The sequence below is a fragment of the Urocitellus parryii genome, chromosome 6 (genome assembly GCF_045843805.1).
Source record: "Urocitellus parryii isolate mUroPar1 chromosome 6, mUroPar1.hap1, whole genome shotgun sequence".
Classification (NCBI taxonomy): Eukaryota; Metazoa; Chordata; class Mammalia; order Rodentia; family Sciuridae; genus Urocitellus; species Urocitellus parryii.
In genome coordinates, this window is record NC_135536.1 from 192,861,029 (window position 1) to 192,888,593 (window position 27,565).

The 27,565-nt window shown below is 61.6% G+C and overlaps 1 protein-coding gene across 1 annotated transcript in view; it reads left to right on the forward strand.

The window, feature by feature from the left end:
- The first annotated feature begins 8,649 nt into the window (after positions 1-8,649).
- The window catches only part of Kcnb1 (potassium voltage-gated channel subfamily B member 1), a 78,012-nt gene continuing 59,096 nt past the window's right edge, over positions 8,650-27,565 (forward strand). Inside the window, exons 1-2 of the mRNA XM_026391024.2 lie at positions 8,650-8,695; positions 9,908-10,639. Coding sequence (XP_026246809.1) covers positions 10,073-10,639 — 567 coding nt within the window. The 5' untranslated portion in view covers positions 8,650-8,695; positions 9,908-10,072. The remainder of the gene's footprint in view (positions 8,696-9,907; positions 10,640-27,565) is intronic.

The following is a 27,565-nucleotide window of genomic DNA, read 5'->3' on the forward strand; positions in this document are numbered from 1 at the left end:
AGCGAGGCGACTCGGAAGGGACCGTGTGGGTCGTCAGGACTCTGCTAGGCTCTCCTGGGTGGCAGGTGTGGCGGGAGCATCAGGGCAACTTGGCTCACATGCTGGCGCCCTGGCGGGGAGGCGGCAGGCTGGGATCCGGGTGATGCCAGGGCTGAGCCGCTCTCTTCACATCATCCCAGGGCTCCGCCAGGAGGGTGGCTGGGCTGCACACGGGGACCAGGGCCGTCAAAGCCCCGGAGCAGGGGCTGCCGTGTTCCTAAAGGCTTTGGCTCAGCCGCCTCGCTCCACCACGGCCTCCTGGCCAAAGAGCTGGCCAGGCCACCCAGGGTCCGTGCCAGGATGAGCTGGGGCCAAATGCAGAGTGGGTCCATGCAGGGTCTGGCTGTCTGGGCAGAGGCTGGGACGGCAAGGAGGAGTGGGCGCAGAGGCTGGAGGGACCCAGCAGGGGTCAGGGACACGGGCCCCGTGAGGACTCCCAAGCTTGAGGGAGAGGAGAGGAGATGGGGACAATCTCCAGCTCCATCCTCGCCAGCGGCCACTCTTGAAGGTGAAGATCAGGTTGCTAAAGCCCTTCAGCGCCCTTGACCTAGAATCAGAAGGCAATCAGAAGGCCTCCCGTCCCCACCTTGCCGTCTGCCTCCTCCTCCCCCCCCCTCCTGCCCCAGGGCCTTTGACTCTCCTCCCCACACTCCCGCAGCACTGCCTCCTCCTCTTACCACACTCCCCTGTGCTTGCCCCTTCCTTCATGGTGGTCTTTAACCGTCCTCCCCGGGCTGCCTCCCAGCGCAGCGCCCCTCAGACCTCGCAGGTGCTACTGGACAAGTGGCCTCCGCCTCGTCCTGGAGGCCGGCCCTGGGTCTGAGGTTGAGGTGTCACGAGGGTCACGGGGCTGGGCAGGATCAGGCTTCTGCCCTGGCCATGGTGCGGGGGAACCAGAGGGGGCAGGTGTGGGGGGGACACTGATGGAGCGCCACCTGGGGGTCCGCCAGGGAGCTCTAGTGTGGCCCTGGTCTCCTCCTGCTCACTCGCCCCTTTCCCAGGGCCTCTTGGTGTGCCCAGCTCGTCCTCGGGAGACAGATGGTTCCCCTCTAGTTGCTGGAAGCGTCTCCCCGTCCACCCTGCCCTGCACTCCGTCTTGGATTGGCCACACACCCTGGAAGTCCGCGTCCTTGAACATGCTGCCCCAGAGAGGTCTGTGCGGCTCCTCTGCGGGGACCCACCGGTACCCACCTTTGCTCCCAGGGCGGGAGAGAGACCAGGGCTCAGCAGGGAGCAGCGCAGGCCTCACCCAAATGTGGGTGGCCCAGGGGTGGGGGGGCAGCCGCAAGGCTGGTGGCGGGGGAGGGAGGGGGGTGAGTGGCGGGCGGGTGACAGCGGGGAGGACACCCTGTCTGCTGGGCCGTGGTGACAGATGAGTGGAGGAGGGGCAGATGGGTGCAGGGTGGGCCAGCCCATGGATGGCCCCTTGGGGGGACAGTGGCCTGGGATGAGCACCTGGCGGATACATGGAGGTGGACGAAGGAGGGCGCAGGACGGTGGGGGGGATGGCGAGTGGCGGATGGAGGAGTGTGGAGGGGGTCGAGGGCCCGGCTGGGGGCGGGGTGATGCCATGTGGCTGGGCCCAGAGCCGGAGGGCTAGGCGAGGGTGACAGAGAGGCAGCGGGTGTCCCCAGGGCCAGGCTTGTTCACTCCCCAGGAAGTGGAGGCGTGAAGCCGGGCCAGGAAAGGCTGGGGTCACCCAGGTCACCCCAGGCCCAGGGGTCTGGTTCCGACAGTCATCATGCTCCATGCTCAGCCCAAGGAAGACGGAGCCAGAGAGACCCTGAGTTCTCCCTCCATCACTTACGGCCTTTGGGGGGAAGGAGAGGGCCCGGGGCTGGGGCTCCGTGGCAGGGCGCTTGCCTGGTACGTGGGGCCCTGGTTCCGTCCTCAGCAGCACATAAAAATAGATCAATAAGGCCAAGGCCTCTGTCCCCCACAACTGAACATAAAAGCTCTTCTAGAGGAGTGGGGGGGGACGGAGCCACCGGCCCAGAGCCTGGCACTGGCAGGAGCGCCACCAGGGCCAGCTGCCCCCTCCAGGTGTCCGTGACTCCTGACAGGTGTGAGGTCCTCCTGGGGGGCAGCTTCACCTCCCGTCCCTTCCCCTCTCCCGCTAACAGGAGCAGGACAGAGGAGGTGGAAAACCCCGGGGCCGCTGGAGCTCTGTCTGAGCAAGGCCACCGCCAAGAGCAGCTGTCCTGAGTGACAGCCACTTGGAGTTAACGATCTCCCCTGAGCCTCCGAGCACAGCCTCCGAGCACCCCCACCCTCACGGAGCCGCTTCTCCTGGGGGGTTAATTGGCCTCGCTGTGCCCAGATGTGCAGAGACCCAGAGGGAGCACAGGGGTCATGAATAAATGATGCTGGTGTCGGAGACCAAGAGGAGAGGATCTGACTTCAAAGGACGCTCTCTGGCAGCACTGTGTAGGGGAAGCATCGCTCCTCGAGGGACGACTGGCCGAGGACCTGGCTCAGGCTGCCCCCAGGCCTGAGCATCCCGAGACCCAGTATGGGAACCTAGTGTCCCCTTGTGGTTGACAGCAGGAGGCTGTCCCCTCCACAAGCCTTTCAGCTTTCCCATCTTCAGACGAGAGGGTTGCACCTGAGACCTCACGGCGTGGGGCGTCCCTTCCCTGCAGGTCCTCTGAGCTGTATCACCGCGTGCTCTTCTCAATGTGAGGATGAATTTCTGGTCAGTGGAGAGGACTGTTATCGTTGAGCTCTTTGGGATACAGATGACAGAACGACAACTCCTTCTGGGTTAAGTAAAAGGGACATCTACTCGATCGAATAACTGGAAATCCGCCTTCAGGCATGGCTGGATCCAGAAACTGTCACGGTATTGTCAGGACTCCGTATTTTAATTCTCATCTTTTCTCTCCCCTGCAAGGGGCTTTGTTTCCAGGGAGTCCTTCCTCTTATAATGGTGGGAAATTGTAAGGAATAAAGGGCATGTGTCTTCAAATAACTTAGTCTTTGCTGCCAGGTGTGTGGTGCAGGCCTGAAATCCTAGCAACTCGGGAGGCTGAGGCACGAGGATTGCAGGATGGAGGCCTCATCAAAGGCAGGGAGGAAGGAGGAGACCAGGAGAGAGCTCTTGGTCACTTTTCCTGTGTACCTTGCCCCACCGCCACGGCTCCCTGGGCTTGTCTGGGCCTCCTCCCCCAGGACTCCCCGAGGCTGACTCCTCCCTGGGCTCTGGGCTTCCTCAGGTCTCCAGCAGCCTTCCCTGACCACCCAGCCCGACATTGCTAGCCTGGCTTGTCACACCGACACCTCCTCCTGCTTCGTTTCTGTCCCTCGCTGCGCCGTCTGAAGCTCTGGTTGATGTATTTGCTTGTTTATGGACTGGCCCGTCGTCTAGAGAGCAGGGACGGACTGATCCACGTGACCTCGGGGTCCAGGGTAACGTGCAGCACATAGTAGGTGCTCACTGTTGGTTGCTTGAGCAGCGTTTCCAGGCTGCGGTGGGGCGTCCTGGGCACTGCGGGCCGCTCGGCAGCCTCCCTGGCCTCTGCCTACTAGAGCCGGCAGGACCGCCCTGCAGCCCGGCTCTGGCTGTCAGGAACACGCGACAAGCGCTCGTCGCCGGGCCCAGCAAACGTCAGACGCCGCCTCCTCCTCGTCTTCCCAGGGACGTGGCTTCGGCTCTGGAGCTTCCCAGGTCTCTGTCCAGGGACGCTCTGCTTCCTCGGGGTCTTGTCGGGCAGAGGGGCCCGGGTAGGAGTCGGTGTCAAAGGGTGACGAGGAGTTAGAGACGAGAGCCAGGGGACAGTGACTGCCCCTTAATAAAGGGACTAAAAACCCGACGGAGGGAATGACGGTGACACACAGCGCGCTTGCTGGAGAACAGCAGAGCGAGGCCCAGGCCCAGCGCTGTGAGGGTGAGGCTAAAACAGGGTCACCAAGCTTCACGTGGCACAGGAGGCCACAGCCCCGCAGGGAGCGGGTTTCTGAACACCAGCTAACCACGGGGGGAGAGTCCCACCGCGTCCCACCAGAGAGCAGGTATATCATATATACAGGTCCCACGGGGGACCTGGAGCAAAAGACAGCAGGAAAGTTAATGGACAAAGATGCTCGTGACTTAGGGCAGGGGAGGGCCCAAGACCTTCAAAAGCCCAACTCTACAGGCAAAGCCAAATTGTTCTGTCACACTGAAAGAAAGCAACTTTCTTTAATGAAGGACACCACGGACAAAGTTAATAAGAGAAGTGACAGGTATTTGCAATCTCTAAAGTCAACAAGGGACTTAAAATCTAGACCCTACGAAGGAGTCCTGCAAATCACCCAAACAACGAAACAGGCCAGTGGGGTCGTGGTGCCCACGGCTGGGAGGCCGAGGCAGGAGGACCGGAGGTTCTAGGCCGGCCTCCGCAAGTCAGCCAGGAGAGGGAGACGCTAAGCAACTCAGGGAGACCCTGTCTCTAAATAAAAGAGGGCTGGGGATGGGGCTCACTGTTAAAAGTCCCCCTGGGGGCTGGGGATGTGGCTCAAGCGGTAGCGCGCTCGCCTGGCATGTGTGCGGCCCGGGTTCGATCCTCAGCACCACATACCAACAAAGATGTTGTGTCCGCCGAGAACTAAAAAATAAATATTAAAAATTCTCTCTCTCGCAGGAAGAAAAGATTGATATTAAACAGAGACACGAGATGGGAGGGAAAGAGAGAGAAAAGGGGAATTGCATGGAAATGGAAAGAGACCCTCATTGTTAAACTACATAAAAGAGGTTGTGAGGGGAATTGGAAGAAAAAACAAGGAGAGAAATGAATTACAGTAGATGGGATAGAGAGAGAAGATGGGAGGGGAGGGGAGGGGGGATAGTAGAGGTAGGAAAGGTAGCAGAATACAACAGTTACTAATAGGGCATTATGTAAAAAGGTGAATGTGTAACGATGTGATTCTGCAATCTGTATTTGGAGTAAAAATGGGAGTTCATAACTCACTTGAAACTAATGTCTGAAATATGATATGTCAAGAGCCTTGTAAGGTTTTGAACAACCAATAAAAAAAAAAAAGAAAAAAAAATTCTCTCTCTCTCTCTCTCTCTCCTCTCTCACTCTCTCTTTAAAAAAAAAAAAAAAAAAAAAAAAAGTCCCTCTGGGTTTGGTCCCCAGTACGGACCAACCAACCAACCAGCCAAAACGAAAACGAAAATAAAGCAGGAGCCCCAGCAGAAAGATGGGCGGGGGGTGTGCTGGCAGTTAGACTTCTGCACAACAAGCCTAAGAAGAGAATTCAGACTCATTAGTAATCAGACAAATGCAAATTTAAATACACCGAGATGTTACTTTGCATATGTTAGACTGTCAAAATTTAGATATCTGGGTAACAGCTAACGTTAGCAGAGCCTGAGCTGTAGGGACTCCTGAGCCTGTGGAGAGACGCAGACCGTCAAGGGACCTCTGGGTGAGCTCAGCTAAGTGTGGACACATCTCAGAGGGCATCCGTTCCAAACCCGCAGGAAATGCTTCTGAAAGCCTCTGAAAGCCGTCGGCTGGTCCACGGCAGACGTGTAGGAGGGGCTGTGCAGGTGTGTCTGTGGGTCTGGAGCTGAAGGTCCTCTGCGGGGTCTTGGGACGGTGGACAGTGAAGAGGGGACATATCATCATGGACAACTGTGCAGCCACTGGGAACAGTGGATGGCCGTAGTCCCAGCAACACGGACAGCTCTTGGAGGACAATAAGCCATCGGCCGAGAGCTGTGGCACACACTGTGTCCACAGGATGACACAGGCACAAAATTACGACAAGCACACCCTTCCAGGACTCACCCAGACCAACAGAACGCGGCCAGTGCTGGACAAGAGCTGTCTGTGGGGAAGGCGGTGGGAAGGGAGGGGAGATGAAAGGGAAAAAATAAATGAATAGAACAACAGAAGGAAAAAAACCCCGAGTGTCAACTTTCCCTCCAGGCTCCTGGCCTTGGCCAGAGAGGAATGTAGTTCCATGAGGACGCGACCCTGTCCGTTTCTTCCCCCTCCATTCCCAGCACCGAAGCCCATGCCAGGCCCAGATGGACGCTCAGGAAATGTCTGGGTGATTCCATGAGACAACACACGAGTTGATGGGCGGAGGGCTTTGCAGAGGCAGCGCTGGTACTGGTCTGGCCCCGTGATTTGGTGTCGGGTGGCAAGGTCTCCCTCCTGGCTGCGCCAGGCACTGCCAGCGAGATGGCGCCACCTCTGAGCTTCAGTTTCCTCATCTGGAAGCCACCTCATCTGCTTGGAGCCTCCAGGGGCTATTTGTAGTCGATGCCCAGCAAACTTCCATGCCCACACCTTGGCTCCGTGGAGTGAGGAAGGCAGGCACTTCTGGTGACATTTAGGTGGACCTGGGTGGCTGTAAGCTGCGGTGGTCTGGGTACTTCACCATCCCCAAGTAATTTTTCCCTCTAGACAGGGAGGCTTTGTTCTCTGCAGCCTCCTGTGGAAATGCTCAGATCTCCGGGAGGGGGTCACCTTCAGCCGTCTGGCTCAGTGGGTGGGGACAGTTGAGAGCCACACCTTACCCTGGGAATGCCATCGTGAAGCCAGAGGGACACTGAGAGCTAAATGCTGGGAGCGCCGCCTTGGAAATTCAAGCCGAGCCCCTCTCCACACCTCCAGCCACTCCTCCCTGGCATCACTCCCACCCTGTCCCCTGGGTGCTCTCCGGGGTGCTCTCCAGTCCAGCCTAAGGCCCTCTCTGGCTCAGGGTGAGAGCCAGGTCCTGGCCATGGCCACATAAGCCCTCACGACCCAGTGGAGACCCGCCTGCGTCCTCTGTTCCATCCACTTGTCTTGCTGCTCCTGCAATCCATCCCCCTCTCCCGCCCAGAGCACCGCACTTGCTGGACCCTCTGCCCAGAACGGGCTTCTCTCGTCCTCCGCCCGGCCATGCCCTCCTATCTTCCAAGTGCCTGTCCTTCTCCAAGAGGCCCTTCCTGTTCACCCAGGTCAAGATAATCCCGCTGCACCCCACCATGCAGCTAATTTCTTTTAAAACACTCACCAAAGTCTTACTCTTTATCATTTAAAAAAATTTGCTTTTAGTTCCCTGGTTCCCCCAGGCCGACCAGCTGAGGGGAGGGCCGGGCTGGGTCAGAGCACCAGGTCAGAAGCTTCGGATCCAGTCTAAAGCAAGTGGAAATCCCGGGACAGTTTTGAGCAGACAAGAGACGGGATTCGGTGTATGAAATGTCAGATCTTTGGGGGGCGGGGGGCTTGGCCAGGAGGCAAAGGCGGAGGAGGGAGAGGGGAAGATGCATGCAGACAAGATGGCTGTGCCTTGGACAAGGATCAGGATGAGGCTTGAGGGGAAGTGGATGGGCTAATAGATACAACCCTGCGGTGCACCCACTGTGCACAGAGAAAGGAGGAGAGGAAAAGGGCCAGAGGGGGCAAGGGGCTGACTTTGGGGCACCACGTCTGGCTCCGTTTTTCTCCACTAGTGCAGGGTGTCACTGATGTGTCCCCAGCATGCACTTATTCATCAGGCAGCAAATATGTGTGTGAAAGAATAAACCAGCAACCCCAGCAGCTGGCCTGCTGTGGCAGCCGCAGGCCCTGCCCTCTCCAGGCGGACTCTGGTGTATCCCCGTTTACGGTTGTTTGGGGCATCCTTTCCCACCGGACAGGGCTCCCCAGGGGAAGACGCGCCCTTCACCGGGCTTGACATGCCAGGACCTCCCGGGAACCAGCTGTCCGACTTCAAGACTGGAGGAAGGAGTCCGGCTCTGCAGCCCAGCTCGCTGGCGCGCTCCAGCTTGCTCAGTGTTTCCTCTCCGCAGGTCCCACCAGCGGCCACGCTGCGTGTTGATTCGTGGTGTTCATGTCCACCCTCCGCTACTAGAATCTCATCCCGATCTGGAATTAGACCTTGGGGATCTAGAATGCAAGCCGGCTAGAGCCGGGCTATTTAAATTGCCCTCCCCGCCAGCTCCAGCCCCCTCCCGGCTCGCTCTCCGGCTGCGCTGATTCCTGACTGACACATTCATTCACTTTTGTTTATAGTCTGTCTCCAGGCAGCTCCACGGGGCCGGATGTTGGCGTTTGGCTCACAGCTGTATCCAGACGCCTGTTGGTGCCTTGCACACAGTAGGCGCTCAGCCCCTGGGATGGCAGGAGGAGGGAAGGCGGGATCTGCGGGCAGGCTGTGGAGATAGCGGGGTGGGAAGGGCAGGTGGCCCGGCGACTGCGCTTGGCCCAGGCCCCCGCGCGCCCGCGGCCTCGCGGGCAGGCGGCCCGGGCAGGGAGGAGTTAAGCGGCGTGCGCGCTTCCGACCCGCAGGTGGCGCCGTCCCGCCTCGGTGCCCACTCCCGGCGCTCCGAAGTGCGGGACAGAATCGCGGCGAGCGCGGCGCCGAAGCTCAGCCCGACTTGTTGATCTCGCCCAGGCAGCCGCCGCCGCCGCGGGCGAGCGAGAGGAGCGGGAGGTGGCGGAGGCGCCGCCCGACCGCGGTCCTGCCCGCCGCGCGCCCCGCGCCCGCCCGCGCCCCCTGCCTCGGAGAGCGCGCCCGGCTCCGCGGCGCCTGCAGCCCCGGCGCGTCGCCTGCCCGGCCGGGGTAGGCCGGGCCCAGCCCGGCCCCGGGACCGCCGCTGCCCGCGGGCGGGGGCGCCCGGGCGGCCGGGACGATGCGCGGTCCCTGGCCCCGGGAGGCGGCCGCCCTGGGGGTGAGTGTTGGGGCGCGCGGGCGGCGCGGGGACGGGGGGACACGGGCAGGGGGCTCGCCTGCCGCGGCTCGGCCTGTTGGTCTGCCCGGGCTCCGCGGCTCCAAGCTGGGGGTGGGGGGCGGGCAAGGGCTGGGGCCCGAGGCGACGCGCGATCCCCATTCTGGGGCGAGGGGTGAGGGCGTGTGCCCCACATGCTGTGGGCTCGGGGAACCCCCCGAAATCACCAGTGAGCGGCGGAAGGAGGGCACGTTTTGAAAGGCCAGAAAATTCAGCTCCTTTCCCCGCCTCCCACCTCCCCCACCCCTTCCCTTCCAAGCCCGGGGAAAGGCGCAGAACCCGGAGTTATAAAAAGCCATCGCAGGAGAGGAGCGAGGAGGAGGAGGAGGAGGAGGAGGAGGAGGAGGAGGAGGAGGAGGAGCAGCAGCAGCAGCGAGGGGAGGATGGAGCAGGCGGATTCCGAGCACTCCTCGTGCCCCTCCTGCGGTGGGGTAGGGGGCGCAGAGGGAGGGGCGGAACCCCGCAAGGGGTTTGGCTTTGCGTCTTGCGGGCCCACCCAGTCGCCCGAGCGACCTCCCGAGGTGCCCCGGTGATATGTGCAGAGGGGTCGCTCCGGGGCAGAGGGACAGGTGAACACGCTGCCCACGGTGACCTCTGACAGGTGGGCATCTGGAAGTCCCCAGAATCTCCCCCAGATCTTTAAAGATTTAGAAAAAGCAAACCCTCTGCCATTCCCCTGCCCCCATCCTGGTTATCTCCAGCAAAGGAAGGTGGAAGATGAGAAGTCATTTTAAAAAGGAAGGAAGGAAGGAAGAAAGTTTTTCATGCTGTTCCCCCCCCTCCACATTGCGGGGCCAGGTTCAGGACTCAAACAAGAGACCCACAGGGAAGGGAGTTTCAGCACTCGACGGGGCGGACAGCGCCCCGAGTGGCTAGGTCGCTCCAGGGCCGCGGAAGCCCGGGGTAGGGCTTCCGGGGGTCCAGGGGCTCCTCCTGGGGCTCTCTCCCCGCCCCCAGGGCGGCTCCTCCCTCCGTCCATGGGGTGGGTCGGACTTCAGCACCGGCGGGAGGGACAGCGTCCAGCCGTCCTACCCCCTTGAGCCGCTTAAACCGCGAAGGTCAAGGTCTGCGGGGACCCCAGTGGCAAGGCGGGGAGGAGCCATGCCCAGCTCCGGGTTTGCTGACCCGCGTCCGCTTTCGCTTTCTGCCTTGCAGCCGTCGGGATGGAGGTGAGAAGGCGGCCGTGACGCCCGCCCGCGCGAACCCCTGCACCCCAGCAGCCCACAGCGCTCCCTGCCCCCCTCCCCCGCGGCAGAGGGCCTTGCCGTCCAGTGACAGCGGCCTGGGGGGGCAGGGGGGGCGGGGGCGGCCGGACCAGCGATGCCGGCGGGCATGACGAAGCATGGCTCCCGCTCCACCAGCTCGCTGCCGCCCGAGCCCATGGAGATCGTGCGGAGCAAGGCGTGCTCGCGGCGCGTCCGCCTCAACGTCGGGGGGCTGGCGCACGAGGTGCTCTGGCGCACCCTGGACCGCCTGCCCCGCACTCGGCTGGGCAAGCTCCGGGACTGCAACACACACGACTCGCTGCTGGAGGTGTGCGACGACTACAGCCTCGACGACAACGAGTACTTCTTCGACCGCCACCCGGGCGCCTTCACCTCCATCCTCAACTTCTACCGCACCGGGCGGCTGCACATGATGGAGGAGATGTGTGCGCTGAGCTTCAGCCAGGAGCTGGACTACTGGGGCATCGACGAGATCTACCTGGAGTCCTGCTGCCAGGCCCGCTACCACCAGAAGAAGGAGCAGATGAACGAGGAGCTCAAGCGCGAGGCCGAGACGCTGCGCGAGCGCGAGGGCGAGGAGTTCGACAACACGTGCTGCGCCGAGAAGAGGAAGAAGCTCTGGGACCTGCTGGAGAAGCCCAACTCCTCGGTGGCGGCCAAGGTGAGGCTGGGGTCCCGGACTGGGGGCCTGGGCACTCAACCCAGGCGAGGGCCATGACTGGGGACGCCGCGGCCTTCCCCACGATGAAGCCCAGTAGGAGAGGGGCTCTGGCCGAGTCCCAGAGGTGAGGACCCACACCCTCTGACTTCTCCTAAGGGCACTGATGGCCTGGCCTTTGATGTTTCGGTCCTGTGTCGGCCCACCTTGTTGGGGGAGTGATTCACAGGGTTTATACAGAGCCACAGCCAGAAAGCAGGGGCTCGGAAGGAAATGGAGCTTGCTGGGCCCGGCAGAGTTGGGTCTGGTTCCCTTAAGTCCCAAGCCCAGGCTGGAGAAGGCAGCTCCTGGCAACCCCTCTTGCCCCAGGAAGAAATAAAAGCAGCTGCCAGGTGTGTTGGAGGATGCAGAGATTCTGCCGGGTGGTCTTAGCAGAATTAAGGAAAATGCGGCCAAGGGACACTGAGGGGTGGGTGGACGACACCGGGCCCGCGGCTGGCGTGGGCCTGTGGACAGGGCTGCTGGCTCTTTCTTCATTTCTGTGTTTGGTGAGTTTCTTCCCGCGGTGGTTTGATGCAGCGTGTAAAGGTGCCTTGGCTGCTGGAGGAGGGGGTGCATTTCAAAGTTGGAGAGAAAGCGGAGGAAGGGGCAGGGAGGCGTCTGATCCCGCCCCGTGGGCTGCCTGGTGACCGTGGAAGTCCAAGGAACTGGGAATGGCAGGGGCAGGGGCCAGGGCAGGGCATGTGGTGACCGGCTGCTGGGCAGCTCATCTGAGTCTGGCAGGGATTCAGGGTGCCTGGAGAACTGGGGCCTGTCCTCCTGTGGCCGGCGGGCAGGGCATGGGGTAGATGATCACAGGGTGCTCATGACTGCGGGGTCCAGGAGAGGGAGAGGCTGATGGTGAGATCCAGCAAGGTTGGGCTGGGGGAAGATGATGCACTGGGGGGGGGGGGGCGCAGGAAAACAGATTCATGGCACAAGGAAAGGGGGAGGGGACGTCCTCGAGTTCAGTGTGACTTATGAGCTGGGGACCATCCAGCATAAGCTCTCCGCCTGGGGTCACTCAGTTAGCCCCTCACTGGCCCCTGGCCTGAAGAGGACTGTGTGGGTCCTTTCCCAGGTCTGGCTGCCCCAGGAGACGCCGTGGGAGAGGGCGGCCCCCGGGAAGGCGGGAGGAGCCTTGCCCATGGACCCTAGAAAGGACAGGGAGGTTCCCAGACCTGACTTTCCCCGGAAGCTGTGGGCGGCCGCTGGCCGTAATCCTGCCCCCGGTTCCGTGTCCAGAAAGCCTCCCTCTTAGCACAGAGGCCCCCACCCCTAACCGGCTTAGGATCAACAGACTTATTTTGCTATTTCCAGGCCTGACACAGGTCCCACCACTGCACACCCTGGACGTGCCAGCAGCGCTCCCTCCTCCCCGCTCTGTCCCAAGACGTGAGATCAAGGGGCAGGAGATGGGCGGTGCCCTCCCTCTTGGGAAGAAGCAGGCAAAGGGCACGTTGGTGCTGCCATCTGGCAGGGCACAGGCGCTCCGGCTTCAGGAGGCGATGTTTGGGTACAGACAGCCTCTCCTCTCCCTCGGGCTAATCCGCTCACCACGGGGACGAGCTCGGTGACCTCTCCATGATCCCACACTGGGCTGTCAGTTCACATTCCTGGCAGATGGACCGTCTAGGATTTTCTGCAGCCAGGCTGAAGGAAGGAAGGTGGTCAGGCCCACTGTCTCTAGTGTAGGTTCCTGACTGCCACTGAGCAAATACCTAACACATAGTGGGGCTCAGAAAGGCGAAGTCACTTGCCTAAGGTCACACAGCAGGCTAAGAGGAGTAGCCAGAAATTCAAACCCAAGTGTGACTTTGAACACCCTGTTCCTTCCACATGATTAAGTACCTCAGCCTCCTCCCCGGTTTCCCTGCTTCCACTTTTGCCCCCTGCAAGCCATTCCCCACACAACCGCCAAAGTGAACTTTTCAAAATGTAAATTGGATCACATTATTCATCTATTTAAAATCCTCCCGAGGTTTCCCAGCTATTCAGAATAAAATTGAGACTCCGTCACGGCATTCGAGGGCCTATAGAGTCTGGTCCTCGGGACCTTTCTGAGCTCATGTCCTCCATTCTCCTCTAGTCCATTCAATTCTGGTCCCACTGACCTCCTTGCTGTTCCCACCCAGGCCAGGCCTTATCCTACCTCAGGGCCTTTGCACCTGCTGCTCCCGCTGCCTGTGATGTGCTGCCCCAGCCTGTTCCACAGCCAGCTGTTGGCCCTCATTCTCCACTTGAGCAGTGGCCACAGAAGGCCTTTCTTGACTCCTGTCCATCGAGGCCCCTCCCCTCACTCGGCTGCACCATGCTGTCTTTCCTGCCTGGGCCTTGTGCACCTTTGAATCGTGTTTGCTTCCCTGTGTCTGTTTCACACTCACAGGAGTGTGAGCGCCATGGAGTCCATGCACCGCCTGGTTCCCAGCGGGCGTTGCGGTGCCTGGCCCAGAGGCGCTCCAAAGAGCTGCTCCAAGGAGCTGCCTGGGAGTGAGTAAATGGCGGCCCATGGCCGCTGTGTCGGGTCTGGGAACCCGCCGACCTCACTGCCCGCCTGTGGGCGATGTGGGCGAGCGTGTCCTCTGGGCCTTTGGCCTGCCTCAGCCCCCCAGATGGGACACCTGGCCTGTCACAACAGGGAGGACCATGGCCTTTCTCAGAGGCCACAAATGGAGACAAGTGGGGGGTCATTCCCAGGGGACTGTGAGGTGCAGATGTGGCCACATGTCCCATGCTGAAGGACAAGGATAGACTCTCTCTCTAGGCCAGCTCCGCCATCTCCCCAGCCTCGGACCTTGGGAGGTTTCTTCAACTCTCCCACCCCCCCACCCGCACCCTCACCTTCCCCTCCCCCACCCCACCTCCTCTCCCCTCCCCCACCCCACTTCCCCTCCCCTCCCCCACCTCCCCTGCCTTCCCCCCACCCCCCACCTTGGCCCAGCTTGCGGCCTCCACACTGTCGAGGCTCAGCCCAGCACCTGGCAGAGCAGGTGGTGTTGGGGTGAGGAGAGCAGAGCCCTTCCCCTTCCTCGGGGCGGGTGGGCTGGGTGGCCCCAGACCCGCTCCTTCCGCCCGCAGGACCAGGAAGGCGGAGCCGGCGTTAATAATTGATGGGACGTTCTGGCAAAGGAGAGCACAGGCCTCCGCTGCTCCGTCAGGGGAGCAAAAATCAAAACCCATTAGGCAGAAGGCGCTTGATGGTTCCTGCGTGGAGGGGTCAGCCCCACCCCGTGTCCCTGTGGAGGTGCTGGGCCGCCACTGGACTTGGGCTTTCTGGGAGAACTCCAGGCTTCCCTCGGTGGGGCGAGGGGCACCCACTGGACCGGCCCTGAGCGTCTGCCTTCTCTGGAGTCCCAGGTTTCTAGAGTAGCTCCTGTTGATGGTGCCGGGGCGCGGTCCGTGGGACGTCGTGTGCGCGGTCTCACCGAAATCCTTCCAGCGAGCCGGTCAGGTGCTGCGCCCAGCAGGGCTGCTCTGGGCTGTAAGTAACAGAATGGAAAAGTCCAGGCGGCTTCCCTAGGAAAGAGGAGGTGAATCATCCCGTGTAGCCCACTTTCCAGGGTGACTGGGGTAGGGCGGAGTTGTTGGCTCCACGATGCCCTCAGGGTTCTAGACTCTACTCCTCCCTCCCCTGCCCATGACTTGGTCCTCAGCTGGAAGCCTCACATCACAAGATGGCTGCCCAGTTCTAGTCCTCAAATGTAGACCCAATGATGTCCTACCCAGGAAGAGGGGCATTTTCTCCACTATTTTTCCTTGGGGGGAGATCTTTCCCTGGAGCATCCTAGCAGACTTTCGTGACAATCCTGTTGACCAGGATCAGGCCGCACGCTCGTGCTTTAGCTGTAGGGGAAGCTGGGAAAGCAGGCCTTGAGCTCTTCCAGACAAGGGAAGGAAGCGTTTGATCAGTGAGGCCAAGACCCTCCTGCGGGAGCGGAGGCCACTCGCCCGAGCTCGCTCAGCTCAGCCTTCAGTGAACGCTCATCAAGGAGTGAGTGCGAGCGCAGAGCCGGGTTGGTCCACGTTCCTCTGGTCCCCAGGCCCGTGCTCCTGAGCCCTGGAAACTGGGGCAGGGCGTTTAAGGCCTCTGAGCTCACCCCCTGAGCCCTGCCACCTCGGGGCTGTGGGGACGGACGGGGCAGTGAGATTTCAGTGAGTGGAACTCGGAACTAGGGAGCGCCTGGGTCGGGTCTCTGTGGTTGTGTTTAAAGGTGGGAGTCCTGCTCAGGGACGGTGTCCTGTGGTGGCCTGGGTCGCCCACATCAGCTCTGAGGACAACTCCTCTTCCCAGGAGTGTGACTTTGGACAAGTCCCTCTCGTCCTCTGCGTCTCAGTTTCCTACCGTGAAGTGGGAACTAGGGAGAGGCAGCCATGGGGCCATTTAGAGAAAAAAAGTCCATCCAGAGCCGCTCCCCGGGCCTGGCCCTGGCCGCCCCGGCGGGCAGCAGCGAGCCGGCAGGTCCTCCCCAACTCCGCTCGGCAGCCGACGTGCCCTGGCGCTGACTGTGGGGTCACCGTCCGTGGTCCCTTGGGGTCCCCTGCTTCTTCTGCGGCCTCCTTGGCCTGAGCCGGGGGTTCATGCTTGATTCTCAGGAGAAATGAGGGGCCCTGGGGCTCTGAGTCACCCAGCCCAGGCTCTTGCTGCCCCGCACCTCCCAGATGGCTGTTTGCATTGGGGGACGATCGGGCAGAGATTCGGAAGGCAGACTGTGTGTCCCCAGCCCCGCGTTTGACCACCTAAGTGTACACGGGAGTGATGACAAGCCCACCCCCAGGGCTGTCCCAAGGGTGACTTGGGATGGCCTGTGGGGGTTTCGAAGCCAGGCTCCATAAACCCATGACGTCATTTGATCAGGGACACCCGGAGGCCCCAGGTGCTTCCGTGACCTACCTGGGTCACATGGCAAATCAGGGAAAGGTCCAGGGCTATCCCCAGGCCCTTCTGACCCCTAGCACCACCCCACAGAGGCTTCGGGGTCTCCGTCCCCCAGGACACTTGGCCAGGACGTGCGTTGGCGCTTGGTCTCTCAGGGGCTTGGAGAGGCCCCAGCGCCCGGGCTGGAGGCCGTGGAAATGCTTGGGAAGCGAAAGGCAGCAGGGAGCGGCTCGCCAGAGCTCAATTAACTGGAAGAGAACAAGCACGCATTAGGCACCAACTGCCTACCCAGCCCTGGGTGTCCTGTGCACACTCATGACGTCCTTCGTGGGGGCCCTGAGGTCAGAGCTGCACAGTCCAGGTTCGGGGTCGGCTCCTCTGTTCCCTGTCGCAGCTCCCTGTGCGGCTCCTCAGAGCCCCACAGAGGTCAAGGCCTCAATGTGCATAAAGCCCTGGGAGAGGGCTGGCTTCTCCCAGGACCTCGGGGACTGCGAGGTGGTGGCTGTGGTCATTAATTCTCATTTTGTTTGATCCTCCTGACAGTCGTGCAAGATAAACAAGCTCCTTTTCAAAATATGATTATTCTTATCAAACGACACGTGCTATCGCCAGCCTAGAGCCTGCCCCGGCCACTGCCCCCAGCTCCTGACTGACGGGGGAGTGTGTGAGTGCCCAGCTCCGCCCGGGGGTGTCACCAGGAGGCCTCCGGGGTTCCCCAGCAGGACAAGGTTCTCGCTGTCCCCAGCAGTTATGCGCCTGGTGACACGCCCTAGTCACCCTCTCCTCCCCGCTCTCCCGGCCCTGGCCTGGTGCGGTGAGAAGGACGTTCAACGCCACTCTCAATCCGGCTCCCTCAGTCACCCTGGTGGGGAAGGGCATGGTCCTCGCGGCACAGCTGTGGAAACCCAGGCTGGACCAGGGTCACGCGGCTGTGGGCAGCTGGCACGGAGCCCACCGGGGACTCCTTGACTCTGACCTCTGGGCTGTGCCAGTGACCTTCAGGAAATGAGGTGTCATCTCCCGGATGCAGCCCTAGCGTCCCAGCTTCACGTGGAGAATTGGGGAGAGGAGAGGTTTGTCAGTGTCCCCCACCTTACAGAGTGTTCCTGGTCCCAGGTCGAGAATGACCGTGTCCCCAAACACCACTGGCTAGGACGACTGGGGACACAGGTTAGCATCAAGCATTACGCAGGAGACGATGGAGATGATCGGTCCCCTCCCTCTGTGGGTGTCGTGATTGTGGCGCCTCCGATCGGAGTGGACGTGGCCAGGTGGGGCTCAGGGCAGGGGCAGCACCCGGCCTCCACATGGGGTGGTGGGATGGGGGCCAGGACTCGCACACCGATGATATCCAGGGTGCCCATTCTTAAGTTCTGGTGACACAGGTCACAAAGAGGACATGAGGTCGTGTGAGCCCCACGGCAAGAGCTGGGTTCCGCCTGGGTTGATCCCACCCCCCGGCCATGGGAGTCCCCACACCTCACCCCTCTGAGAGTAGGGAGCGGGTGCCATGGGGCCCAGCGTGGAGCCTGCTCCTCCTGGGCCTTGGGAGTCTCGCCAGGCCAAGGCCAAATGCCACCCCCAGGGACTCCCCCAAAATTGTGGCAAAATACAGTGACACGAGATTTGCTGTCCTAACTGCCCTTCAGCGTACGGCCCAGCACCCTCACCGGCTCCAGAACCTTCCGTCTTGCAAAACCGAAGCCCCTGCTCAGGGACAGCAGCTGCCCGGCCCTCAGCCTCCGGAGACGCCTGGGGCCTCACTGTGCTCCTTGGTGGCTTTTCACTTAGCGCCGTGTCCTCAGGGCCTCTGTGCTGCGCGTCCGAGCGTCCCTCCCTCTGGAGGCTGACCAGCAGTCTGCCCACGCCCACCCCACATCGTGTTGGTCACCTTGGTCACCTGTGGGCCCTTGTGGCTTCCACCTGTTGGGCGGGTGTGACCCGCGCTGCTGGGGACACGGGCACACCAGTGGCTCTTGGAGTCCATGCTCGGGTCCTTCCCGGTGTGTTCCGGGAGCGGCACGTGTGATTCTGTCACTAGTTCTTCGGGGACCCGCCACGCTGTCCCCGCATCCTCGTCGGCAGCCTCCTGCTGAACACAGGCCGAGTCTCCTGGGCCTTTGATTAGAAACCCGGCGACTGGCCAGGAGCTCGCGGTCCTCTGCGTCTCCGTTGAACGGGTGTCAGTGGGCCTTGCTGTCGCTGCGCTCCTCACCTGTGACCACGCGTCCGAATCCACACCTGGTTTCACACACCAGATCCCACGTGGCCAGCAGAGGCGTCCTCGTGTTCTTCAGGTGGCCTGGGGCCTGTCGGGTGGCCTTTGACGCACAGTAGCTTTAACGTTCTCTGCCCCCCGGGCTGGGGACGGCGCCCGCTCCCAGCGGACTCGGTTCTGCTGAGTCAGCGCACCCATTTCTCTCTCTCTCTCTCTCTCTTCTCTCTCTCTCTCTCTCTCTCTCTCTCGACCTGAGCCAAGGAACCACGGCCAAAGCCAGTGGTTTGGCTTCCCCCAGGTTCTCTTCTGAGGGTTTTGTAGTTGAGTTGTACGTGAGGCCTCTGCACCGTGGGAGGGAAGGGCTGATTCCATCCTGTGCACGTGGCCCTCCTGTTCCCAGGGCCACTTGTTGTCCTGGGTGAGTCTGAGGCATTGGACGGGCCGTGAAGCCCAGCCTGGGAGGACGACCCGGATGGTGGGGTCGGGGGTGCTAGCACAGTGCGGAACCCTGTGCACAGTGCTGGGCAGGCAGGAAGGGGCCATAGCCAGCTGCGGTGGACATCACTGGTGACCACCCAGCACAGCCCCACCACCCTTCTCCCACCCATGAAAGCCTGGTGGGGTACGAGCAGGGAGTGAAGGGTGTGAGGGACAGGTGTCCGGAATGTGGCCACTTCTCACCACACACTGCTGCCCTGCCGCCCCTCGGCTGCCTGAACCACTGCAGAGGCCGCCTGCCACTGCCCGCCTCTCCTCCACCCAGCCAGCCGCTCACTCTCTTGTCAAAACCTTCTGTGGCTTCATCTCAGACGCGGAAAAACCCAGTCCTCACCAGCATCTACCCACAGGGCCCATGGCCCGGCGAGTCCCCGCCCCCTTCCCCCCCAGTTTCCCACTCCGTCACTTGGTTCCTCCCGTGCTGGTCTCCTCACCGGGGCTCAGGCACACCAGGCACCCTCCTGCCCCAGGGCCTTTGCACAGGCTCCTCCTCTGCCTGGGACTGTTTTCCCACAGAAGCTGCAACACTCGCTTCCCCTATCCATCAAGCCCAGCCCTACTGCCATCTCCTCAGGGGGACACTCCATTTAAAAGAACCCCCTGCACTGTCCACTGCCCTCACCTGCTGTTCGTCCTCCTCTGATGGGTTCCTCCACTCTCGCCTCTCAGAGTAGGACCCCGGGCACCGGGGCAGCGTGACTGAAGGAGCCACGCTGTCCTGGAGGAGACAGAGTGCCACCACCTGACGAGAAGAAGGGTCTGGTGGCCGCAGGACCTGCCCTGCCATTGCTCGTCCGCTGCTGGAAGCCTGGTCCTCAACCCACCATGGAGGCCTGGAGCCTCAATCGGAGCCCGGCTGCCCGGCCCCAGCACGGCTGCATCTGGGGCTGGATGGCCTCCGCTGTGCGCGAGCGTGTTTTGCAGCCTCCCGGCCTCTGCTTGCTAGATGCTGGTGGAGAGGCCCGCGGGGCCAGGAGGGGCCAGAGGGGGAGAGCTGGAGCAGGCGACGGCAGGGCAGGGGCCGGGTTGGGGTTGGGGTGCCTGTAGAGGCGCAGCGGCCTGGGGGCCCGGCTGTCCCTGGTCCCGGCCGAGCCTCAGCTGCCTCCTCTGTACAGTGGCCTGAGGACCCCAGGGCCACGCGGAACTGCAGGAACCAGATGGTCAACGTGACAAAGGCCCGCAGAGTCGGCCACGAGCCATTGGGTTGCGACCAGTTGTGTCCAGGCGTTCAGTGAGCTTTATTATGCTCCTGCTGCATGCTGGGCACTGGCTGGGAGCTGGGCGGGCAGAGAACAGAGGCCAGCGCCCACCAAGCGGCTACTGCGGTCGGGAGCGGTGAACAGAGGGAGGCCTGGGGCAGAGCCGCCGTGCGAAGGCGTTTTCAGAACCTTGGCCTCTTAGACACTGAGTGTTTCTGGATGAAATGACAAGACTGAACCCATCTGTGTATTTGGGGGGTACCAGGGATTGAACTCGGGGGCTCTCAACCCCTGAGCCAGGTCCCAGCCCTAGTTGTGTTTCACTTAGAGTCAGGGTCTCACTGAGCTCCTGAGGCCTTGCTGAGTGGCTGAGGCTGCTCTGCACTCGCGACCCTCCTGCCTCAGCCTCTGAGCTGCTCCACCCGGCCTGACCTCAGTCTGTATGTCTGGGGGCACTTTGGGAAAAGGCTGCAGGGCGGGGACAGCGCTTAGGCAGGGCTTGGCCAGGGGGCTCAGGAAAGGCCCTGCCCAGAAGGTGCCAGTTAAGCAGAGGCCCGTGGGGAGGAAGGGAGGAGGGTGCTCAGACACTTGAGGGGGAGTGTCGTGTGCAGAGAACAGCAGGTGCTAAGGCCCTGAGGTGCCCACGGCCCTCCCGGACATTCAAGTGGCTGTTGTGGCTGGAGCCCTGAGGCAGCAGGAAGTAGGAGCAGGTGAGACCAGAGAGAGGACCTCACGGGTCACCACGGGATTCTGACCTCTCCTCTGATCCCTGAGCCTTCACCCTGGCCTCCCTGCCTCCACTTTTCCCCAACCAGTGCCTCCTCGGAGAGCAGCCAGGTGCTCATGCTGACCATCCCATCCAAAGCCCCTCCGCTGCCCACAGAGCCCAGCTCCTTACCTGCTCCTCAGGCCCAGCCAAGCCTTCGACCCTCACCTCCTCCCCAGGCCCCAGAGACCACCGCCCTCAACTGTGCAGCCCCCGACTCTCCTTCCTGCCCGAGGGCTGCACCCAACTTCCCAAGCTGACCCCTCCTCTGCCTCGCGCCCCTTCCTTCCTCTCTCCCACCCCCAGGCCAGGCTTCCCCTCAGCCTCCTCTGTGACACCTTCTTAACCCTCCCGTGACACGCAGCCCCCTTCAGCAGCATGGACGGCTCCCCCTCTGTGCTCTGGAAGCCTGACGTTCATACCATCGTGAGGACGGGGAGCAGGCCCCGCCTAGAGGCAGCAAGGTCACAAACCCAGGCCGCGCCGCCCCTTTGTCTGGTTCAAATCCCTGCTCGGCCCCATGGGTGCTGTGTGCTCTTTCAGGAGTGTCTTAACTTCTCTGGGCTTCAGTTTCCTAACTTATAATTTGGGGGGCTTCACAGCAACCAGGGCTGCTCTATGAAGCACCCGGCGAATGTCCTCACGGTTACCGCTGCTGCTGTTAGATGTCAGTGGAGGTTTGTTGAGCACAGAAGTGAACACATGCACTTGACCTTGTGGCGACCCATGGGAGGGATCTCACTACAAGGCAAGGGTCACCCAGGCCCACCCCTTCCCTTCCTGTCTCTGCCTGCCTTTTCCCTGTCCCCACGCTCCCTGGGCAGGGACAGGTGCCTCAGCTCCACTTTCCTGCAGAGAGCCCTCGTGTGCTCTGGGGGCCAAGGGCGGAACCTGACACTGAGGGTGAGAGGTCGCCTACGGCGGTCCCACATCTGCCAGGTGACGGACCTGGGACCCAGCAGCTTCTGAGAATAGCCGAGGCGTCCACGGCTGCTCCTCGGGCCTTGGCCTTGGCCAGCCCTGCCTTGGCATCCACAGAGCCAGGTGTACCCACGAGGCAGCCCAGGGTCACCTGGCGGCCACCTGTGAGGGGCAGAGACGCAGGTGGAGGTATGCGGGGTGGCCCGCCCCCGACTGCTCTCCGCCGTCAGAACCCCCACCGCGCTGCGGCAAGCAGAGCAGGCCCGGGCAGAGCCGCGGGGCAATAGCGTTTTCAAAACCTTGACCTTTAGACACACGCTGAGTATTGCTGGATGGAGACTGAACCCATCTGTGTGTTGGCGGCTTGAGGACTCCATCTCCTCCCTGTGGACAGGACTGCACGTCCTTCCTGTCCCTTGAAACAGTGACTGCAGCTTGGCTCAGCCCCTCCCATTCCCAGGGCAACCCTTGCAGTCTCAAAGCCGGCTGCCCCCCAGGCCTCTCTGGTCCTCCTCCCTTTCTGTGGGGGTGTGCGCCTGTTTCAGGGTGGCCTAGGGTGGGTGCGGCCGACGCTGGTGACAGGCACTTGAGAAGCCTCTGTGTACCTTCTAGGATTCTTCCACTGCAGCGGACAGAAATGCAGCTCAAATGGGCTTTTAAAAGCCCTGAGTTAGGTAAGGCTTCAGGCCAGACTGGATCCAGGGGCTGAAACATGTCATGGGGACCTAGGTGCTGCTCTTCTGGGTTGGTTTCTCAGTAGGCTGCGCCAACGTGGTTGGAAAGACGGCCTCCTGCCACCCCAGGCTTCCTTCCTGGGGAGAAGCAGGTCTCTTTCTCAATGGTCTCAGCAAAATCGAGGCTGATTTTCATCGGTCCATCCCCAACCCATCATCAGCCAGGTCTGGGTCACATGTCAATGCCAGGAGCTGACATTTTCAAGAGACTGAGAATGGGAAAGAGATGGTTCCTCCAAAGTCGGGTTGCAGAGAGAGACGGAGGGGGTGGGGATAAGTAAATCAGTAACCCAGGTCGCCTGGAGCTCCAGCCTCCAGGAGGAGGTGGGCACTGAACTGAAAGGAGGCGTGCTCAGGGTGTGTGCCTGGGGAGCAGCAAGGTGTGTTGATAGACAGCCACGGGCCCCATCAGAAAGGGCCTGGGGCCGTGTTGGAGGCCTTGGCCGCGAACCTGCACCTGACTTCTGCCCCACCGCCGTCCCCGCTCCCTCCTGGATTCTGCTTTCTTCTGAGCTGGCATCATCTCCCCCCATGAAGCAGGACATTTCAGAGGACCGTTCCCTACTGGCGTCTGGATCCTGCAGCGGGTGGGGGCGGGGAGGCAGTTTTATGGGAATGTGCACGGCTGCTTCCAGTCGGGAGGCCCAAAGCCCTGTCCAGGAACGCTGTGCCGATCCGTGTTCTGAAGTCACCTGGGGCCTGGTGCAGAGGAGGGGGACTCCGAGGGACGTGAGGGAGGGAGGGAAGGAGGGCCAAGCAGCTCCGTGTCTCTGGTTTCTGGGGTGCGTGGGAGAGGGCTGGTCTGGGTGCACAGCTGGGAGGCCGTGGCACGAGATCCGGGTGGACCTTTGGTCTCCTCGGGCCTCCATTTCCTCCCCTGTCCTCACCCATGCGGCAGGTGGTACAGGCCGGGCCCAGCGCCCTGGTGCCTGCAGGTCCTTCCTTCTCAAGTTCTGCCCCAGACCTCGCCGCCCCCTTCCCCACTCATGTCCTCCGAGGCGGGGACTCTTGGGTCTCTTCACGCGCGACCAAGGCGTGGCTGCAGGCCAGACGCTCCCTTGGCCTCCCCCAGGGCCATCCTCCCTGGCCATCCCACTCCCCCACACTTAGAGGGACAAATGGCGCATTCTCCACGGGCCAGAAAACTGTGCCCAGTGCCCGGGAGTCCCTTGTTCTGTCTCCTTTCCTCCAGGAAGCTGCCCCAAGTCCCCTTTGTAAGAAAGTCCCCTGCTGATCTCTTGCTGAGAGAATTGGCCGTCCAAAGGGGTGTCCACCACAGACTGGGACAGGCCTGGGACGGGGTGTGCGGGGTCGGGCCGACTTCCCCCGGGCCCCAGCGGCAGGGCCAGCTGACGGAATCTGCAGGACGCCAACCAAAAACGTGCCTCTGGTCACAGATCAGTGAGCCTCGATGATGGCCACAGAGCCCCAAGCCAGGGGCTCCCTACTCAGCGGGGCCGGCCCGGAGCCAGCCCCGCCCTGGATGGCCAGGAGGACCCTCGGCTCCAGAGAATCCCTCAAAGGAAAAGCAGGTCCCTGCCGAGGGGTGCACATGGGGCCCCTGTTAACAAGCAGGAGGACAGGAGGCCCGGGCAGGCCCGAGGGGGCCAGTTCACACAGCCTCTGCCCCAGAAGGGCAGCAGGGAGCAGCAGGTCTGTGGTCAGCTCTCCCAAGTTTTGAATGTTGGGAAGTAATTTTAAAACATTAAACACTCTTGGGGGACATGCCCGGCCCCACAGACAGGCTCTGGGGCTTCACGGTTTGTCTTTCTGTGGTGCTGGGATTTAACCCAGGGCCTTCTGCACGCGAGGCCAGCACTTCACCACGGAGCTACACCCGCCCCCAGCCCTTCTTATTTTGAGACCCAGTCTTGCTAAATTGCTGAGGCTGGCCTCTTGACTTGTGGTCCTACTGCCTCAGCCCCTGGAGTTGCTGGGATTACAGGCGTGTGCCACCATGCCTGGCCCTGGGGCTTCTGGTTTTGTCCCCTGCAATAGACTGAAATGGAGGGGGGATGGTTTCTTGCCTCTGAGTCCTTCCACCTGAGGGAGGAGAGGGGATGGGGTGTGGGAGTCACACAGGTTCCCTGTTGAAGTTCGCCAGAGAAATAGAAACAATAAGAGATGCGCACATGCGATTTATTATGAGGAACTACGGGGGCTGAGAAGTCCCCTGGTGTGGGGACCCAGGGCAGCTGGTGGTGTCGTTCAGTCCAAGTCCTAAAATCTGAGCCCCCGGGGACGCCCTGGGTGGAAATCCCCGTCCTGGGGCAGGAGGACACCCGCATCCCGGCTGCTGGGGCGCAACAACACGGGACGGTGCGACCTTCTGGCCAACGTCATCCAGAAGACTCACAGACACAGACCCTGGAGATGTTGCACCTGGACGCCCTGCAGCACCACCTGGTTGACACAAAATCAGTCCTCACATCCCGGCCCTCTTCTTACACCTGGCCACAGCACAGCCCAGGGTGCAGGTCCCACCCAGCTGGACGAGGCTCCCAAGCTCAAGGCGGCTCATGCCCTGGTGGATGTCAACGCAAGTGGGGAAATTCCCAGGTGAATCTGGAACATACCAGCCAATGAGGGGCGGCAGCCGCTGACCCAGTGGTGGGAGGAGGGCTGCCTGTTGAGCCAGCAAACTGGGCCGCCTCTGAACCTGGGAATCCTCGGCTGTAAACTGGGAATGACAAGCTCCGGTGTGGTCCAGAGGACTGCATGGGACAGGGACGTGGAGCACGAAGCCAAGCTCCTGGCATACAACACCCTCACGCCAGGATTCACTGCTGTTTTTTACCATCGCCATCGTCATTGGAGCCGCTGGCTTATTCCCGCAGCAGGAACTGTGGAGGCTTCCCCGTGGACTCCGGGGTTCCTGGGTCACCCAGCGCTGCTCTTCCTAACCGGGACCTTGGGTGTTGGAGATAATCAGTGGACACCAAGGTGCCCAGCCCTGGAGGTGCGGACTGGAATCCTGGGTCAGGTTGGAATTCTGCAGCTCGCCGCGCTGTGCTGTTAGTCTTTGGAACACCACCATTCAAGGTCACAACTCCGGGGTTCAAGGTCAGGACACGGCCATCCTGCATCCACAGTTGGCCCAAGGAGTGGGCGGGAGCCTTGCCATTCATGATTGACGCCCCTGCGGGCGACGTTGGAACATGTCCAGGGCCTCAATTCTGAGGTTCAAAGTAGGGTGCTTCGTGGTGCTCGGGACCAGAATCCTGGCAGATGCCATCAGATGCCGTGTTGGGAGCTGCGCTCTAGTTCCCTGCTTGTCACATGGTGAGGCTGGTCCCTCCTGCGGTCGCTGGGCCTTATCACCCCTGCCCCAGGCAGCAGTTCCCGAAGATCAAACCACAGGGGGCTCCCAGACCTCCGCCACTCTGCCAGCTCCTCCTCCCCAGGTGCAAGACCCTGGAGGACCCTGGAGCCGTGCTCTCTGCGCGACGCCTCCCTGGAGCAGGCCGTGGGGGCGGCCCTGCCCACCGTGGGGCCTGGGCAGCTCACCGCCGTCCCCCAGAGAAGGGCAGACGCATGGGGCAGGGGTCAAAGGGAGATCCCGGGGCTGTGGCTACCGGCTGCGGCTGGCGCAGGTGCAGGGAGCGGGAGGGTGGCGGGTGGCTGTGGTCACCACAAAAGCCAGCGGAGGGGGCTGATTGATCTTGCCGCGGAGGAGCTGGAAACCATCTCTCAAGCGCAAGGGGTTTGGCAGGAGCCACGGCTGGATCCTTCCGCTGGCACCGGGCTCAGACCCGCCCCCACCGCCGCGCCTTCACCGCCTTGTCTTTTCCTGGCTGTCACCGCCTGGGACAGTCTGTGCCTCTCTGGTTCTAGGGCCTCAACCCTGTGCGTCCTCAGCTGATAGGTTCTTGTTTCAGGAATGGCTGGCTCCCCTCTGCGGGGGGCTTCCTATTCCCAGCTCCCGTCACTCCAGAGTCCAGACAGACACCTTGGGGGTGAGGGAACACAACAGAACAGAGGCAGGAACTCCGCGGTGGCTTCTTGCTGCTCTCAGGAGAACTTCCAAGATCCTTCTCCGGCCAACAAGGTCCTGTAAGAACCAGCACCTCGTCTCCTTCCTCCATTCTCATCTCACCTCTGCCTTTCATTCTCTTAGCTACACTGGAAATTGTCGCAGGCCCTTGGCAGGCTGCTCTGGGTTGTACCCCAGGGCCTTTGCTCATGTGGCCTGGCTGGCTAGAACACCTTGTAGCCACTGGCCTGGCCTCTGTGACATCTCTTACTCATCCTTTAAGGCTCTGCCTCACCACCCCTCCCCTGACTTCCCTGAATAGATGCCATCCATTCCCTCTGTGATGGCGCTGGTCTGTTTCCTGAGAATTTATCATGAGATGCTCTTGTTCTGATTTTGGATTCCTAGGTTCGTCACTCTGGATTATCTTCCCTGAACTGGGGGTTCCTCACAAGTGCCTTTTGAAACAACCTCAATCCTATGGATGTTTTATATTTTTGAATCTGCAAAAACCAGGGCAGTGGATTTTTCCATATCCTCATGGCACAAGGCAGCAGGGGGCGGACTGGACGCTCTCCTTTGGTCTGCTCCGGTGGCCGGTGCTCTGAGCCCCTGGGAGACTGAGGCGGCTCTCACCTCCCTGCTCGCCTCCCGCCTCTGCTCCTGGCTCGGGTTCTGGCCCCACTGATCTCCACGCACCAGTGTTTTCCTGCCCTGGGCTTTGGCACATGCTTTCCTCTCTTCTCCACCCCGCGTTTGCCTCCCCGTCCTGGAGCATCCAGATCCAGTGCCACCTTCTCCCAGAAGCCTTCCCCAACCTCCAAAAAGCTCCATCCCCCAGACATGGGTGGTCCGGCTTCTGTGTGCCCCCCTAGGCCACCTTTCTCGCTGGCCTCTGTCCCTCTGTGACCTGGTCTCTGCCTGCCCCTCCCTCTGCGCTGGGAGCGCCCAGGACTGGGGTTTGGTCCCGGGTACCCCTGCCTCTCTGCGCCCAGCACTGCCTACCCCTCATCCACCCGAGACCTTGTCGGGTGAGTGCACAGATGACTGAATTCGGAGGTTGGTCAAAGTTGGCCAACATGGCGCCCCTCGGGATGGCGAGCGGTGAGCCCGCGGGAATGCCCAGCCGCCACTGCAGCCAGAGGGTCTTCATCCTCCGAAAGGACCGGGCGCCAAGTTCTTTTCCCTTCCTCCTTTCCCTGCTGGCAGTGCTGGGAGGGAACGCGGGGGCCTGCTGGGCACGTCTCTACTGTTGAGCCCACTCCCGCTCCTGGGCACCAAGTCCCTTCCCACCGCCAGGTGCCCCCTCTGGCCTCTGTGCTGATGGCCCCTGCAGCCCCTGCAGCTGTGCGAAGGCCCCCACTTGGGCTGCTTTGTGGGTTCTCTAGAATTTTACCCAAGCAAGCTTCCCATACGCAGCCTCTAAACCTAGGAAGGAGAACTTCTGATGCCGATCCCAGAGAGGTCACCAGAACCGTGGTTTAGTTGGAAGCTGTGCCATTTTGTTTGTGGGTGTGTGGGTCAAACCAGGGCCGTCCTTCCCCCTGGGGCCTGGGACAGACAGGTCTGACCTCCTCCAAGACCTGCCTCCAGACTCCCTCCCGCCACATGAAGGCCAGGGAGGGAACCTGTCTCAGCTCTTCCAGCACAAACCCCAGGTTGGCTCCTGTTGGACACACCCGGGTCCCGTGATCACCCGTGGCCA